Here is an 18,287-nt window from a genome sequence, read left to right on the forward strand (position 1 = left end):
CATAAGCGCGCCTTTGGTTCACTTCTATTCCTCCATCTAGCCAATTTCTTAACGCTAGAATGCTTCCTATGTGAAGAGCCCCTGAGACATCCGTGCCCTGGGTACGTCAATGTCATAATCCATCTCTGGAATGGGGGGTGAAAAAGGAGGAAACATGGCCCAAAAAAGACCGGAAAGGAGGCAACAGTGAGAGAATTAAAGACATTGAAAACTTGAGCCTGGCTGTACATTATTTGCAGTTCTGAGCTGGATGGAAGATAGAAGGGAAAAAGGGGCCAACGGGTCAGAAGCTGGTGAACAAATATAATCTCCTGATAGAAATTCTGCTTTCTCCTCATGCGGAGCGAGGGGTTTGGATAAGGCCATTGATTTAGTGTCTGTGCCCTGCTCCGTCTGATCCCTTCCTTTAAAACCCAAACCAAGACCACCGGCCATAGTGCCTCCTGCTCCCCAGAGATATGTGGTGGCGAACGTGGGGCCCACCTCCCACTCAAATATTGATTTAAAAAGCGAGGAAGGAAACGAGGAGAGAGGCGCCAGGCAGAAACATCTCTCGTGCATTCGTTATGGGTGGGGGCATGTCACTGTCGTTCTCAGTCCACAAGAGAGAAACGAGACCAGTCGAGCGGAAAAGCACCTGTAACAATAGCGGCAGCAGCAGTCGTGCTGTGTGAACAAAAAAGCCAGAGGTCCACAGTGAACATTCTAATCACACGCCAGAGAATAGGGGAACGTGGCTGAGCAGTTCAACCATAAAGTTTAACTTTGGGCACTTTTTTTTAACCTGATCGGACCATTTCTAGGCTGAACATGAGCAATGACTCACTCCTCTACAGTTCTGCATGCATGGACTTGATATTGCTGGCTGAGAGTTTTGGAGAGAGCATAGTTTATCCTGCCTAGAAGTGTACTACAATGATGGCTAAAATGTAAAAACTTTTTTTTTTCTCCCCTCCAGTACTTTTAATTTGAAGACCCCTCCTGGCATTGCTAATCTGGAATAACATGGTGAGTCAATAATGACAGATTTTGGTGAACTATACCTTTAAGAAGCCAACAATTTGAAAATCACAAGCATCACATGCACCAACACAACACTGATTGAGGCATAGACAAAAGGTCAGCGTGGCATCATTTGCATACGTGTTATGCCATTGCCAATGTCACATTAGCAGTAATTAACCTGGTGCCCGAGATAACAGAACATAAATGTCCTCTGTGAAATGCAGTTGACTGAAAGAACTGAAGAATATTCAACAAAGAAACAGAGGCAGAAAAGACTAGGGGGAAATAAAAAAGACCAGAAGGACAAGGCCAGGCAGCAGAAGACTTGCTTTACTCTATTTAAAACCAATCGGAGGAGGGAAGAAAGTCCCATCAGGACAAAAAAAAAAACAGGAAACAAACCTGTGGTGAGAGACATTTTTTGCTGCCTGTGATAAATAAAAATTTAACCGCTATAAATCGTTTTATAACTCAAGAATAATGCCTTGGTTTAGTCATGGCAGTTGTACAAATAAAGCCCTTTGAAACGTCCATGACTCAACCTCATTATATTGCACACTGTGATCCACTGAACACCTTCAATACGCCCTCAATTACAGCTTCCTGTGTTCCCTCAACAGTAACATGTGAAACTCAATATGGCCTACACAATCTCAAGGGTCACCACGCATCGGTGGAAAAGTTCTGTTATTACTCATCCCACATATTCAAAACCCAGCAGTTTATTTCCCCAAATGCTGTTTAGTCATGGTCCGCATTTAGCATGTTTCGTGTCTGTTGAGTCGGCGGAGGAGAATCTGAATCTTCCTCTGCTTTTACTGCTACTGGAGATCATTGAGTGAATCTATGAGAAGATGGAAAATGAGGAGGCCAAGGCCAAACAGACAATGAAAGACATGGTAATGGCACAATTGGAAGCCATGGAAAACTTTCAGATGCTTACTTACACTCTTAAAGGGGTCATATGATGTTGCTAAAAAGAACATTATTTTGTGTATTTGATGCAATTAAATGTGTTTATGCGGTTTAAGGTTCAAAAAACACATTATTTTCCACATACTGTACATTATTGTTTCTCCTCTATGCCCCGCCTTTCTGAAACGCGTCGATTTTTACAAAGCTCATCGGTCTGAAAAGCGAGGTGTGCTGTGATTGGCCAGCTATCCAGTGCGTTGTGATTGCTAAACATAAAACCATGTCTGCATTTGTGATTTGCGGCAACCACATGTGACGACCCCGGGCTGGACTCCGCTTCGTCCACGGTGAAAGCCGATCCGGTGATCCACAGAATAATGTGTTTTTTTAACTTTAAACCGCATAAACACATTTCATTACACCAAATACACAAAATAATGTTCTTTTTAGCAGCATCATATGACCCCTTTAACTTTTATAAAGAATATCTCTTTGGATTTGAGACTTTAGTCTTTGCAACTTTACAGATCTTCTTTATGCACCAAGAGCTTGTAACACTCCAAAGAGAAAGGAAAATTTGAAATTGCATCATATGACCCCTTTAAAAGTATCCAAAAAAAGGGGTTTTCAAAGCAATGCCATAGAAGAAACATTTTTCAGGTTCTCCAAAGAATGTTTCAAAAAACAGTTCTTAAAAGAACCATTTTTTTCCTAAATGTGAAGAATCTAAAGAACTATAAAGAACCTTTTGTGAAATTGAAAGACTCCATATTGGCATTGATGCCAATGGAGAACCTTTAAGAGTGTATGGCAAAGTTCACACAAACACACTTGTGTTTGATTTAGAGATAAATGTCTAGTAGGGGCAAGTTGTCACATGTTTGTAGTTGATTACAATTTTAAAAAAAAAGTTTTCCACAACAATCATTTCATGAATTTAATGTTTAAATTCTGATGAAAAGCATATAATAGCCCTGCTTTAGGGCATATAGTCACATAAGCTAAATATGAATTTAATAATTAATTCAAGACTAAGGTATGTATGCAAAAAGCAAACCCTGAAAAATATTGACTGGAGTAAAAAGTGTGACAGCTTGCCCCAGTTTCGCCCTCTGTGCAGTTTTGCAATACCTCACACAACTTAATAGACAAACTTTGTAGTTCCACGCTGCCTTGCATAACCTTTACAAATCTAATTTCAAATCCTGACTGGATACCTGGAAGTCAGAATGTAACACAAAGATACTTGTTAAAGTGACTCAAACGCTACTTCTCTCCCTCAGATGTGTGATGTACTGAGGTCATGCTGTGTGAAGTCTAGAGGGTATTTACTTTTGTGAGTTTTTATTTAGTTTTAGACAGCTGTGTAAGGAACACAATGTTTTTCTTTCGTAAGGTGTTTCATTGTATTTCTCACATCACTTCCTCCCTGTACTGCTCAGGTTGTTTCTCAACTTTTTTTTAAAAATTATATATATATATATATATATATATACCACACACACACACACACCACAGTATATATGGTTTAAAAGAGAATGTTGTTGCACATGCACATTACTGCACTTCATTATATTGGGCGCTGTTAACGCTGCAGTGAAAAATTATGAGACCACAAAAGGTCGGTCCAGGTCATATAGCCAGAGATCAAGTGAACCAAGAACTCTTTCATTATGCTGTACTTTATATGAATCATATTGCAGCATGACGGTATTCATAATCTAATAAACACTGTTCTATTTTTTGCCTTCTATAAACCCAGCTCTCTTTCTGTGATTTGAACAAGTCTAGGGATATAAACATAACACCTATAATCTCTAACAGATGCAATATAACCACTCAGAACAGACCTGTGAATATTTTATTTTTTCCATCTTGCCTTTCGAGTTTGGAGAGTTGTCAGCTGGTACTGTATACAAGCAAGTAAGGTCTGCACTGCATCACACTTAAACTTTTTTGTTGTCATGACAATCAGCGTGCATTTTTTTCTGTCAGCTGTGCATGAGAATCAACAATCTGTTTTCAAGTGCATGGTACATAATTTCCAGCGATTGTGATTACTCTGAAAGTATACATTTATGCTGCCTCTGTGCATTAAAAAGTCTGAGTAAAACCACTCGGCAAACATTAAATGCGAGGAAAGAAGTAATTTAGACTACACGTGCACAAAAACCCTCACACTCTCCTGATGGCCTTAATTACATGCGCTGTGCAATAAAATCTGCACAATTTAGGGTAAACATACAAACACGCACGCACGCACACACACACACACACACACACACACACACAGTAGCAGCAGCAGATGTGGTTGCCAGAACTTTACCATAAAACACACAAGAATCATGTTATATACTGAACTTAAATTTCCAGTAAAAAAAAAATAATAATAATAATTAATGAATTAAATTCTATACTGATATAATGTCAATATACCAATGTACTATAATGTACTCTATTTTTACAGTTATAATATAATGACAACCACTGTAAAAAACAAAGGGTAATGAAAAAAATTATGTTTTTTGCATATTTTTTTTCACGATAAGATGTAGCATAAAACCCTAAATAAATAAATAAAAAGCCACACAGTTAGTTCTGGGAAAGTTTTATGGTTTTTCCACTGTAAATTATAAGATGACTTGTTGTTTTTCACTTCCAAAACGTTACATTAATTGTCCTTTTAGATCAACTACATACTGTTTTTCACTATATATAGTAATGGAAATTACTAGTAATCAATTACCAGGTTTTTACCACTAAAATATTTTACCATTCAAATTTTTACTGAAATGTAGCATCAGTAGGTAGGGAATGACCAGCTGACTGTAAATTATCCTGTTTATTACACTCACCAAAAAACAAACACATGGACATAGAAATTATTTTATAATATTATTAGCGGTATATTGAAACATCTGCTAAGAATAAACAAATAGTGCATTACAACATACAAGACAATCAACCTAGGAACAATATTACAGGTCAATTACTGAGATGCAAACTGGCAGAAATTGTGTGTACACTCTTAAAAACAAAGGTACTTCACGATGCCATAGAAGAACCTTTTTTGTCTAAATGGTTTCACAAAGAACCTTTAACATCTGACAAATCTTTCTGTTTCACAAAAGGTTCTTTGTGGTGAAAGTAGGTTCTTCAGATTATAAAAGGTAAGAAAGAGATGGTCCTTTTAAAAACCTTTGACTGAATGGTTCTTTGTGGAACCAAAAATGGTTCTTCTATGGCATCGCTGCGAAGAACCTTTTAAGCACCTTTAGTTTTAAGAGTGTAACATCTTCCAATAAGGTCGATCGTTACATACAGTGACAGTGTCACATGTGTTACTATAAAATGATGCAAAATGTAAAATGTTGTTTAAAAAAAAATTCTAGCTGGTATAAATGTTCTCAATTCATCCGCTATATTAGGCAGGTGTAGTAATAGAATTAACAAATCAGTGCAATGTCTGTTTAAATGTTTGTATTCTGGCTTCTTTCTCTCGTTCTCATAAAAAAAAAGATTTGGGTTTCAACATTTAAGTACATGGAAAATAAAACTAAACATACCTAATTATATGTTGTCACCCCCAGCAGCTATAAACTAAAAGTCTTGACTTCAGAAGAGGAGCATTGATGAATATTCTGGTGTACTCATCCTGCACTCTTCATCAAAGAACTGAGTGTCAAGTTGGGCAAGTTGACTTGCCCGCTGAGCCGAGGAAATGTAGGGCTAATGAGCAGAAAACAATTATCCCATCGTAACGTGCCATTAAGCAAAGATCCCGACCTGGGGTAATGACGCATACCGGATCCGTCATGTTGCCGGACACCATCCTGACATTGTCAGGTGAGGCAAAGTTCGCGCAGTGATGCTGTACATAATCAAAATTATGGAGACTACATATCTCACGACGACTCACGAATGATACTCAATAAAAGGGCTACAGAAACTCTTAGTTATTTGTGTGTGGGGAGTGAACATTCACAACAGGTTCTCAGAACCCGCTTAATTTAGCTAATGGGCTTTATGGTGCATTTTTCATTAAGCATATTTGCCATGTTGGTTTTATGAATAATATATTTCACACTACATTGATTAAGTGGGGTTTTTAATAGAAGTGAAATTAGCTAGGTGAGTTTGCAAGTAAATTGCACTTGTTTTGCTTTGAAAGCTTGAGGTGATGTAGAAGTCACTTTTAATCATCTGTTCATTTTCTGATTGCTCTGATAATGCATAGTTAACTTTGCATTTGCTTAGGAGATCAGACGATTAATAATAGAGATGCTTGGTCTTCCGCCAAGATTGCATTACTGAATCATAATATTACTGTCATGTCTGATATTGGGTATGTTTTTTTCTGCTGAAATACAATATTGCAATGTATATGATTGCCTGTATGGTAATCACTAATATGAAATACTGAATATCATATCTGATTTGCAGCAGTGGTAAACTATGGTACCTATGACATCCTGATTTTTATCCTCAACATCATAAAATGAATAGTCAGTGCTGGGTAGATTACTTACAAAAAGAAGTCCATTATTGATTACAAATTACATAATGGAAATTTTAGTTAGTAATGTAATCTATTGGAATACACATTATTCTAACTACTTTTAGATTACTTTTGACCTAACTCATAAGATAATATTCTCCAATCGTTGTTATCAACATCATGAAGTGCATTAAGTGCATCAAACTGGGGTTCCTGAAAGAATTGCAGGGGGTTTGTGATGAAAAGCTACTGTAATTAATAAAATCACAAAAAATGTAAAATTAAACTAATTGTGTGGCCTCTCCATTTTCTGTGTAATTATATTCACCTGACTAGCAGCTGGTGTGTGCAATTCCATAAAACTGGAAGACTTTTTGAATAGGATTTTTTAGAAAGGAAATGTTAAGAGAATTAGTGCAAATCAATACATTATGAATAATTGACTGCCATTGTGTAAACAATATGTAACCCTTGTCATCATTTACTCATTCGCGTGTTGTTTCGAACCTATATGACTTTCTTTCTTCCTCTGAACACAAAAGAGGACGTTTTTGAATGGTGCTGCTCTTTTCCATACAATGCAAGTCTGTGAATAGAGGCTGTCAAGGTCCAGCAACTACAAAAAGCACCCCAAAACACTCATGCACCCAAGTCTTCTGAAGTCATACGATAGCTTTGTGTGAGAAAGAACACTGAAACTCAAATAATTTCTCACTGAAAAGTTTCTCATCTGCTGCTGCTCTCATGAAATCTTGTGTTTGCATATAAATTAATAAAACATGACACGTTACATCTCCATTTGTGGTATACAAAAGAAGGAAAGTCACAGAGGGTAAATAATGCCATAATTTGCCATTTTTTGAGCAAACATTCGAGGCACCTTTTTGATACGACCATCTACTTGAATGTAATTTTGGTCCTTACAGGCTTCTCAGCATAAGGCTCACCTTCTGTCTACAGAATCCTCAGCAGAGACGAGGACGGACAGTGCAGCGTGTCCTCCACTCCAAAGACGAAGAGCGTCTCTCAGAAGCCCTGTACGCAGCAGAGCGGAATGTGTAATGCTCTAAAGAGCACAATGACAAACAAAGGGTGTGAACGATTAATCCACTTAGTTTTGCTGCGTGTGTGTTTCTATGATTACAAAGATGGGTCGAATTTAATTAGCCAAGTGATTTTTCACTGGAATACGATGCACTGCACGTGTACAAACACTTAGAGTTGTAAGTTGTCAAGCTAACACTTGAGAGCAGGGCTACAACTAGTTATTTTTTTTAAATAATTTAAACTCTTTTTATTATTCTAAAATGCTTTGTGATAGTTAATTTACTGTCCATTTATTGCTATTTTTATTACATTTATTTATGCTTTCTTTCTTGATTACATGCCAAATTCTCACCTTTGAACAATGTTCAACAAAGTACACTATACAAAAGAAAAGAAACGAAAAAAAGAATGTACTGCTTTTGAAAGAAGTGTTTACCAAGACTGCATTTATTTAATCAAAGTTACAGTAGGAACAGTAATATTGTGGAAATATTATTAAAATTTAAAATAACTGTTTTCAACATTAATATATTTTAAAATGTAATTTATTCATGTGATGGCACAGCTTAATTTTTTAGCAGCCATCACATGATTATCCAACAATCATTTTAATTTGCTAAGTTGGTACTCATGAGACATTTCTTATTATTATTACCAATGTTGACAACAGTTGTGCTGTTTAATGTTGTGTATGCATGCATGTATTATGTATTTATTTATTTATTATATGATGCATTTATGTTAAATAAAAGTATTTTGTAACATTATTTTATCAGTTTAATATGTCCTTACTGAATTAATAAATATTAATTAAAAACAAAAACTTTTGAATAATAGAGTATGTTATATGTTGTGAGCAATAATGGTTAAATACATAAGTTGCAATAATATATAATTTTAATAATATGCTGTATAATTGCAATATAAAGCAAACACTGGTATAGTCTAAAGTTACTGCTCATAAAATATAATGCAACACCTATAGAAATATTGCTATTTAAAGTTATTAAAAATCTAAATTTGATGTTTAATAGTGACTGCACTCCCTTTCTGCTGTGCTCTGTTTGATTGACAGGCATCATTAATTATTATTTTTTTTAATTAGTGGTTGAAGTCTCAATTGAAATTTTTTAAGATGTCATTCCATTTCTACAGGTTATTAAAAAAAAAATTTTATAGATTAAGTCATGCAACAAAATACCCACAAATCACACAAAACAGTAGCCATGTGCCTCATCGGTCTCTTTTATTGCCAGTCTCTGAAGTCCACTCAGTTAGTGCATTTTTAGCGCACTGGCAGTCCATATCTTGATTGCCTGTGACATTGGGGGGGGGGGGCATTTTTGCCAGGCAAATGTTTGTATGTGTGTGTGTGTGTGTGTGTGTGAGGAAGTTTTGGGGGGCTGGGCAGTCTGCCAGGGCCTTTGGGCGACATATCACCATCTGGGAGGTATGACCCTGGAACTGCGAGGTTTCCGTGGAAACTGGTTGTAATAGAATCATGGCTGGGGTGCAGCAGAGGGCAGAAAGAGTAAGAAAATGGGTAGAGTCAGAGAAAGAGTGACAGAGAGAGCGAGAGAGGGGGTTGCTGTCAAGTGCCCTGTTTGGAGCAGCAGGATTAAGCCTGGCACGAAGGGAAGCACATTCAAGGTCAACTAAGAAACAGCAAAAAAAAAAAAAAAATTGTGAGAAGCATGAGCTACAGTGAGTTTGGTATTTTAAACATATATTCACTCATTGTAGCTGGTTTGCTCATGTTGCTATTTATGGACTTCCGTTGACTTATGAGCTGTTCTTTTTAATGAATCACTCAAAAAGACTCAAATCAGTCTCAAACTCTTGAGTTGTCAGTGTGAATCAGTCTAATGACTCACTGACTGAATCAGAGAACTGTTATTGTGTATTCATTAAGGAACTCCAGTGGATTTGTAACATTCATCCCTAATGGAGAGTTCAAAAGACTGAAAAAGTGAGAGACGCAAAGAAAAAGCAAGAGAAGCAGGTGCAACTTTGTTGAATATACATGCAGACGCTAATGAAGTGGATACAACAAATATATCACAGATATTTTGCACACTAGACATTTCACATCAGCTAATGACTCAGGTGTGCTTGAGACTAGCTGTCTGCAATAAACCTACACTTCGTACAATTCCCTACAAGACAAGACTGCAGCAGCACACAAGGGAAATGTTACACGCTAATGCAATTCGTGATATAATTTTAGCTCGTAATTCTTTATTATCTAGCATGCAGTCACTCCATAAGAACAGCAGAGGGTGTAGCAGCAGAAAGACATTGCTGCTTATCTCATTTGGTTTTAGGCAGCCAATCTGGACTTATGAGCTGTTCTTTTTAATGAATCACTCAAAAAGACTCAAATCAGTCTCAAACTCTTGAGTTGTCAGTGTGAATCAGTCTAATGACTCACTGACTGAATCAGAGAACTGTTATTGTGTATTGTGTATTCTCCTTAACACATCGCTCACAATGAGACAGATAGTTCATCAAAAAATGAAAATTCTGGCATTATTTACTTCTCTTATGAACATGCCAAATACAGTTAGAACGGAAGTCAAGGTTCACAGTGAATAATGATTGCTTTACATCATATGGCTTCAGAAAACTTGGAATTTAGTGCATGACTCATACAAACTACTTTTATTAGACGTTTATGGTGCTTTTGTATCTTTTTAAAGCTAGAAAGCCTTGCTTTCCATTCTTTGTAGCTGCATGGAAATAAGCGACCAGCACAAATCTTTAAAACCCAACTTTTGTGTTCTACAGAAGAAAATGTTTTGGGGTTAACTACTCATTGAAATCATTGTAATTACTGGTGAATGTGCATACATTAATGTTTGAACAGAGTCAGTGGATTTGTAACATTCATCCCTAATGGAGAGTTCAAAAGACTGAAAAAGTGAGAGACGCAAAGAAAAAGCAAGAGAAGCAGGTGCAACTTTGTTGAATATACATGCAGACGCTAATGAAGTGGATACAACAAATATATCACAGATATTTTGCACACTAGACATTTCACATCAGCTAATGACTCAGGTGTGCTTGAGACTAGCTGTCTGCAATAAACCTACACTTCGTACAATTCCCTACAAGACAAGACTGCAGCAGCACACAAGGGAAATGTTACACGCTAATGCAATTCGTGATATAATTTTAGCTCGTAATTCTTTATTATCTAGCATGCAGTCACTCCATAAGAACAGCAGAGGGTGTAGCAGCAGAAAGACATTGCTGCTTATCTCATTTGGTTTTAGGCAGCCAATCTGCCCAAAGGCTTTATAGCAAACAATAGATGTCATGTTGCGCCTTAGGGATGGTGATTCTTCAAGGGAAATAAAAACAACCACACACACACACTCTAGACAGCATTAGGTTTTCAGTGCTTTCATTAACAAAAAATGGCTGATATAATTGATGATTCGCCACTGGACACAGATTGTGTAATGCATTTCAAACAACAGCAATTTCAGACCATGCAGCTACTTTGTCATCGGAAAGAAATTTAGTAATTGCGGCATCCTGACTACAGAAGTCAGATGAGTAATCAATACATGCTGGCCGGTAGGTGATGAAACAGTGAGAGCGAGCACTCATATGTTGGTCGGTTTTAAAGAGCTCTATAGAGTCAGCAAAAAGGAAGCTATTAAAACCACTGAAGGCCTGTGAGGGAATATCATCACATCAGAATGTAGTACAAATCTACTTTTCTCTGCTGCAATAAAAGGTCCTGGGAGTTTATTTATAAATATCAAATTATCTAAAATTATATATGCACTCAACATCAATGCGTTATTAGCATGCACGCTCAGGTTTGCGCATGTGTGTTAACTTACAAACTCTGCCGTAGCTCTGCTGTGTCTCTGGATGTTCCCAGCGATTGAAGGGTTTTCTCTAGTGTTACCACTGAAAAAGACAGACAGAAATTGCTTTGTTTTTAGTTTTGTCACTTTCACCTTACAACTCAAGCCATGCTTAATGGCTCTCTATCGAGTTCAGAATATTTGGAGGCTTTTTAAACTCACCGTTAGCATTGATCTGGAAGATGTTAGAGGAGGTTTCCTGGAAAACGTCTTGCAGCTCTGAGGGACTGACTTGCGTAGCTGTAGAGGGGGAAAAAAGTATTGATATTTGACAAATTGTATTTAAATTGTGAGCACATCCTTAAAAGATGATGGTTGTCATTTCTTTGATGTTAAAATATTACACTGCCAATTTATTCTAAGCCAGTGATGTTAAAACAAATGGTAGACACAAACCTGATTGGATAAAGAACATTCAAAACTGCTGTGACCACACAATAGTTAAATTCATTATTAATGTTAACCACTTAAATGTATTATAAATAATAAATGTCACATTGCTTGCAAACAGCCTAAAGGCTAATAACAAATTTACTTTGTGAAGAAAAGTTAATTGTGCCTATTAATAGATTAGATGAATTATTGAAAAATTACACTACTAGTTTAGTTCTTTTGAACTTTCTAGTCATAAAATAATCCTGTGGAGAAAAAAAAAAAGTTTTAATTGTTTCCATGAAAATATTAAGCAGCACAACTGTTTTTGATGTTGATAATATTTTTTTTACAAATCTGAAGGATGATGTGATGCTACAAACTGGAGTAGTAATGCTGAAAATTCAGCTTTTCCATCACAGGAATAAATTCAATTTTAAAATATTTTAAAATAGAACACAGTTATTTTAAATTGTAATATTATTTCAAACGTTACCTGTATTATAACTGTATTTTAATTTTTTTTTCAAATAAATTGGTGAACAAAATATTTACTTCTTTCAAAAACATAAGAAATCATGACATCTTACCAATCCCACATTTTTGGTAGAATATTTATGCATTTATTTATTGATGTATTATAAATAGGATAAATTAATTTATTTATTTTTTTAAACTCTTACCTTTGGTAAAAATCACTATTATTACATAGTGCTTTGACTATGAGTATGATTATAGTTTCTCTTTATTTAGCTGGCACATCCTACTCATGAGGGTCTCCATATTTCTGCTAAGTGAAGCCAAACAAAGCAGAATCAAAAACACACCAGGTTTCTGGGCAGCATCTAGGCCTAAACAGACTGAGTCGTGAGCCACCCAAATGGGCGTGTGGGCGCAGTCATTTTCTTCATCAAAAGCATGTATCATGCTCACCCTGATAAGAACAGGTAATCATCAAGAGCTCTTAATCAAAATCCACTGCACAACCTCTGTATCAAAGTACAACCCACTGGCCCTGCGCACATGCACACAAATGTCGTCTCTCAGCTTTTGTCTACCTCTGCCCTCAAAATGACTGTAATTGATGTGCTGTTTTTCACAACTCTTCATTTGTGCTCTAATGCACTTGCTCTTGAGAGGGGAAAATCGCAGGCAATCTTTTGCACAGATGCATATTCAACTCTAAGAGAGGCTTTGGACTTGGTACAGGGGATGCAGGTAAAGACAGAAAGGAGGAGGAAAGGGAAGAGCAGCAAATATTGCTGTCCATGATTCTTGTTGGTCCACTGAAGCATGCATGCGGCACCCAAAATAACTCCTCAATGATTTTTTTTTTCTTTACAAATAAGGGAGAGAGACTTGAGGAAGAACAAAGAACTCATGGATGCTGCTCAGGAGGATGCTAGAGGGAGACGAAACCCTCATTTATCTCTACAGTCATGCTTCAACTATCATTAAAGCAGAGTGAAAACTGAGATTCAAAAGTATTAGGAAAAAATTACTTTAAATTTAGCATTATATCACTTGCTCAACCAATGGATCCTCTGCAGTGAATGGGTGCAGTCAGAATGAGAGTTCAAACAGCTGATACAAACTTCACAGTAATCAACACGTAATCCATACAAATCCGGTCTATCAGTTAACATCTTGTGAAAATGAAATGAGTGTTTGTAATAAACAAATCCAACATTAAGGCGTTTTAACTTTAAACCATTGATTTTGGCCAAAATAAAGTTCATAATCATAATAATGCTAAGAAAATTTCCATTTTCTGTTGTCTTCAAACCAAAAATCAAAATCTACCAACACATTTATTTAAACTCTGTTTTGAGATGTTTTCATGGGCTTGTAAATGGTGTTTATCTCTGCATATTTCTCTCCTGATTCACATGAGACAACTTTTTCATTGGAGAAAGTGAAACTGGATTTTTTTCACTTTTTAGCTGGAAGCAGCCGTTTGGAATTAGAAATGATTTGTTTCTTACAAACACACACACAGCTTTTTGCTTCACAATATGTTAATTGATGGACTGGAGTCACGTGGATTATTGTGATGTTTTTATCAGCTGTTTGAACTCTCATTCTGACGGCACCCATTCACTGCAGAGGATTCATTGGCGAGCAAGTGATGTGATGCTAAATTTCCAAATTATTTCCAGATCTGTTCCAATAAAGAAACGAACTCATCTACATTATGGATGGCCTGAGGGTCATTTTTTCAGCAAATTTTCATTTTTAGGTGAACTTTTCCTTTAAGAATGTTTCATAGTAAACCAAAGCCCCAGTACAGGACACGCTGATGACTGTAACTATGAGCTGACTTGTATAGGCAACATCAATACACATTGATCATCACTGAAATGTTCTCAATGCTAAAACATGATAAATTATGTTATTAACCAGTTCAAGAGCAAGGAAATGGGAATCCATGTGACTAATAGTTTAACATGAGCAGATTAAAAATAAAAAAAAACATATATATATTTTTGGTGTGAATTTTACATGACAGCGAGAAGCATGTGACATTATCTATTTGACTGCTTCCAGCCAGATGTGTTTGTGTTTATGTGTGTGTGCGTGCAGTACAAAGGTGATAAGCTGTTCTCAGTGGATCATTTTTCAGGGAAACAACCTTTTGTGCCCTTACTGTTATCTCCACTGGCCTCCAGCTATGCGCACAACTCTCATACTCTCTCCTCCATCACTGTGATAGATGGATGCTCCATATTCATTCCACTCTGCATTGAGCAGTATCCCTTCATATACAGTAGGTGTGGGCTAAGAAGTGGGAAACACAAGGGCACTACTTCCTGTGCGCATGTGAGAAGACCCAGCAGGATTTGCTCTCAACCTTTCATGAGACCTAGATTCAGCTAAACTCCCATCACACACACACTTACTGCGTTGGGAATCTCTGACATTTTTTTTTCTATCACCATATGGTGCTATCTGTCTATTTGCTATTTGTTTTGTGTCTGTGCCACAGTCGATGATCATACTAGTTGTTCCATCTAATCTGAAACTAGAACACCTCACAATTTAAATACAGGAAAATAAGAACACAAAACTATTACTAAAGTAAATCATTCAATGCTATGTGGAAAATGAAGATAGTCAATAAAACCATACAGATTTTTTTACACTTCAATATAAAGCCAAACATTTAAAAAAAATAATAAAATATATATAATATGACACTGGCTTTTGGCTGACTGCAATAAAAAATCTATTTAATAAGGACTTCACTGTCTATTGTTCTACTGTTGTTGTTCTTTCTGCAATGTATTCAGTTCATACCATTCAAACTATAGACTCACATTTACATTCAAATAGTTAAAGGTGCTGTGCGTGGCTATTTATGGAATGACGCTAGTTTAAAAAATATATATATTAATATTACCTGAAAGATTATCACTAGGTAAGGTGTCAAAAATGTGGCTATTGCTTACCTTAAAACTTCACTGAACCCAAATAACAAAAATAAAAAAAATGATCAAATTATTTGGATTCAGTCAGATTTACTAAACAGAATGCACTGTTAATGTGCCTGTCACACATTACTGTGTGTAATTTGCATTAAGCCTGACAGATGTCTTTTTCAAACAATGGATGAGTAGTTAATTTCATCATGTTATATTTCTGCATAAAAGCCTATATTGCAAAAGATTGTGTTGACAAATAGGTTAAGCACATTTTCTGCTGTATTCAGCACTTGTAGCTATGTTTCTGCTACACAACACCTCAGTGAATTCAGGACAGGTGCTACTTAAGATGTTTTCCATATTTCTGGATTTTAATTTTATTTTAACTTTATACTATAAAATATCATAGACTATAGACTTGAAAAATTCCAATTTAACGTACAGTTATATTGTACTGTCTTCCAAATGTAAACAACCATTGATAGGGTCATTGTAATATTTGCATACTTAATTGTGATCCATTATTAGTTTTTTTTTTTTTTTGCATAAATAGTGCACACTCAACAGAAAACAAGACACACCGAGTGTCATGAAAATGGCTCTGACATTTAATTTAAAACATAACTAAATCCTAAAACCTGAGGCAAGCTTAGATTAAACTTTTGAAGCTGATAATTTTTTCTGGAAATGGAAATCTACTTATCTATAATATCTATACGTATCAATACTTTTACTAAATCATATTGTATAATAGAAACGTGTGGAAGTTGAGTCAAAATCAGATTGGGCAAAGCATAATCTATGAAGGAAAGTAATGGAAATTAGGAGAGCTCAGAAAGTACATTTTAGGATTTGAGAGTAGGAGCCTCTGGAAATAAACAGAGACAAAATGCGTTGTAGGAAAAACAAAACCACAAAGCACTTTCTCTAGTCTGGGGTGAGAAAATTGTTCTTAAATATCTGGGACACAGGACAAATTAACTTCTGCCCTTTCTGAATTGTTCGGCAAGGCTGCAAATGCAGATTCTGCAGGGTGTTCAATTATACTCTCAAATCAGGAAATGACTTAATCAAAAGCATTCTCCTTGTTATGCATGAGGTCAGCATGTGGCTCTCTCTCTCTCACACACACACACACACACACACACACACACACACACACTCACTGTTTCTGTAAATTTGAGAATTGTCTATAGCAATATCACTTTTATGTCTGTTAGAGCAGCAGAGAATGAATGAATGAATTAATAGTTTTTTTTAAGTATTATATTAATGTAAAAGTTATCAATCTCTTTAAAAAAATTTAATAATCTTACTGGCCCCAAACTTTTGAACGGCAGTGTATCTCGAGTTATGTTCAGTTTTTTTAGCACTTTGGCAAATAGTTTATTTATTTATTTTTTTTAAGCACAGGCTTTTTAAAAATTTGTTACATTTAACTTAAAACTAGAACACTTTGCCACCGGGGCAAGAACAACAAAAAAATTATAAGGAGAAGTCAAATACACTGATTAAGGAAATTATTTTTTCCCCAGAGTAAAAAGGCTCCATGCACACTACAGAATGTTTTAGTACTGCAAAATATGCTCAGTTTAGTTGATTGCTTTTTCAAAATACTTCAAAATAACCCCAGCCTGAAGTGCACTGCTTATTGCACGCATGTTTATTTGCTGTCATCAACACCAGAAGTCACTGTGTGTTTTAGGTTGCGAGCGCAGCATGAGCAGCTTCAGTGAGTGCATTGGTAGGTTCTGGCAGTGCTTTGCACCCTCCTTTGAGTCTTCTTCTGCAAATACACACACACTTGTACAAATGTGAATGTGCTTTCCAAGCATTTGAGACCTTTTTGGTGCAGACAAATCCATAATGTACCCAATTAGGTTTGGTTTATTCAGCTTGGACACCAACCCAAGGACAGTCATTTTGCTCATTTTACAAGAGAAAGAGAAAAAACAAGGCTCAAGTATGTTAATGGGTATTTAACACATACTGTTTGACATTTCCAGTCTTTCTCAGCACTTAACTTGTCGCTAAACGTTATGAAATTTGCTCTCATTACACTGCTGTAATCTCACAATCCATACTGAAATGTACTAAAAGACCCCCACCTCCCCAAGCCCACCAATTACAACGCAATCAAGACATTGACGCACGGCGTGGCCTTTCTAGGTAATCATGGAATGCTTGATTACTTCTGTGAGCGAAAGGACCTTTACTCCTTAGTCAATTTGCTTTTCACATTTTGTCTCGGTAACATGCAATATGGTTACAGACAATAATAATGGTTTACATGAAATTGCACTTGGAGAAGAGGGTTGCAATTCTGAGAATGAGACAAAAGTGCAGTGATTGAACTTATATGTAAAACCCAGACTCACAATGCCAAAGATCCCTGAAAAGGGATCTTACAAACACACCCAGGCATGGCATAGTACAGGCAGACAATCAAGCCTTGTTTTGTAGCTGTATGTGCGTGTGTGGTGTCACGCTGTTTGTTCCACTTCTCTGAACGAATCACGACACCTGAGCTCATTTCTTCCTTCTGTTTGGATCGTTGCAGCGTGGACGGAGAGCACGCCCCGGGTTTGGCCACTCAAGGCGGCTGTGCGGTACCTGCTGGTGTTTCAGTGTCCCTTCATTAGTCTTTCCACCCCGCAAACCTCCCTAATGAACACAGCAGAGGCTGAAGCCTTATCCAGACACCGACTAACGACATGCGCTGGGTTCTACTCAGACGGTCGTCTTATGACAAGAGCCTTTTTCCTGTGTGCTGTGAGGGAGGAGGGAGACAACAGTGCAGTTAACCATTACTGAAAAGAAAAGAAAACAAATCACATGGTGAGCACCATGACAGGAGCAGATATGGTCAGGCTGTGCTGTGACAGCGCCTGCAGGTAGGCAGGAATGATTGAAGGAAGGAAGGACAATGAAAAGAAAGTGAGAATGGGATGGCAGAAAGGAAGAAACAGTGATGGCAGAAAGATGGCAGAAAGATGGCAGAAAAGAAAGAAAGAAAGAAAGAAAGAAACAAACAAACAAACAAACAAACAAACGGAAGGAAGGAAGGGAGGGAGGAAGGAAAGAAGGAAAGAAGGAAAGATAGAAACAAAAGGAAGGAAGGAAGGAAGGAAGGAAGGAAGGAAGGAA

At 36.7% G+C, this 18,287-nt stretch overlaps 1 protein-coding gene across 1 annotated transcript in view; it reads right to left on the reverse strand.

Annotated features, from left to right (window-relative positions):
• Positions 1 to 18,287, reverse strand: part of LOC107705253 (t-SNARE domain-containing protein 1) — a 114,696-nt gene that overhangs the window by 61,278 nt on the left and 35,131 nt on the right. The window contains exons 3-4 of the mRNA XM_016508463.1: positions 11,509 to 11,586; positions 11,320 to 11,389 (exon numbers count right to left, since the gene is read on the reverse strand). Coding sequence (XP_016363949.1) covers positions 11,320 to 11,389; positions 11,509 to 11,586 — 148 coding nt within the window. The remainder of the gene's footprint in view (positions 1 to 11,319; positions 11,390 to 11,508; positions 11,587 to 18,287) is intronic.

The sequence above is a fragment of the Sinocyclocheilus rhinocerous genome, unplaced genomic scaffold, assembly GCF_001515625.1.
Source record: "Sinocyclocheilus rhinocerous isolate Xijiao unplaced genomic scaffold, SAMN03320098_v1.1 scaffold222, whole genome shotgun sequence".
NCBI lineage: Eukaryota > Metazoa > Chordata > Actinopteri > Cypriniformes > Cyprinidae > Sinocyclocheilus > Sinocyclocheilus rhinocerous.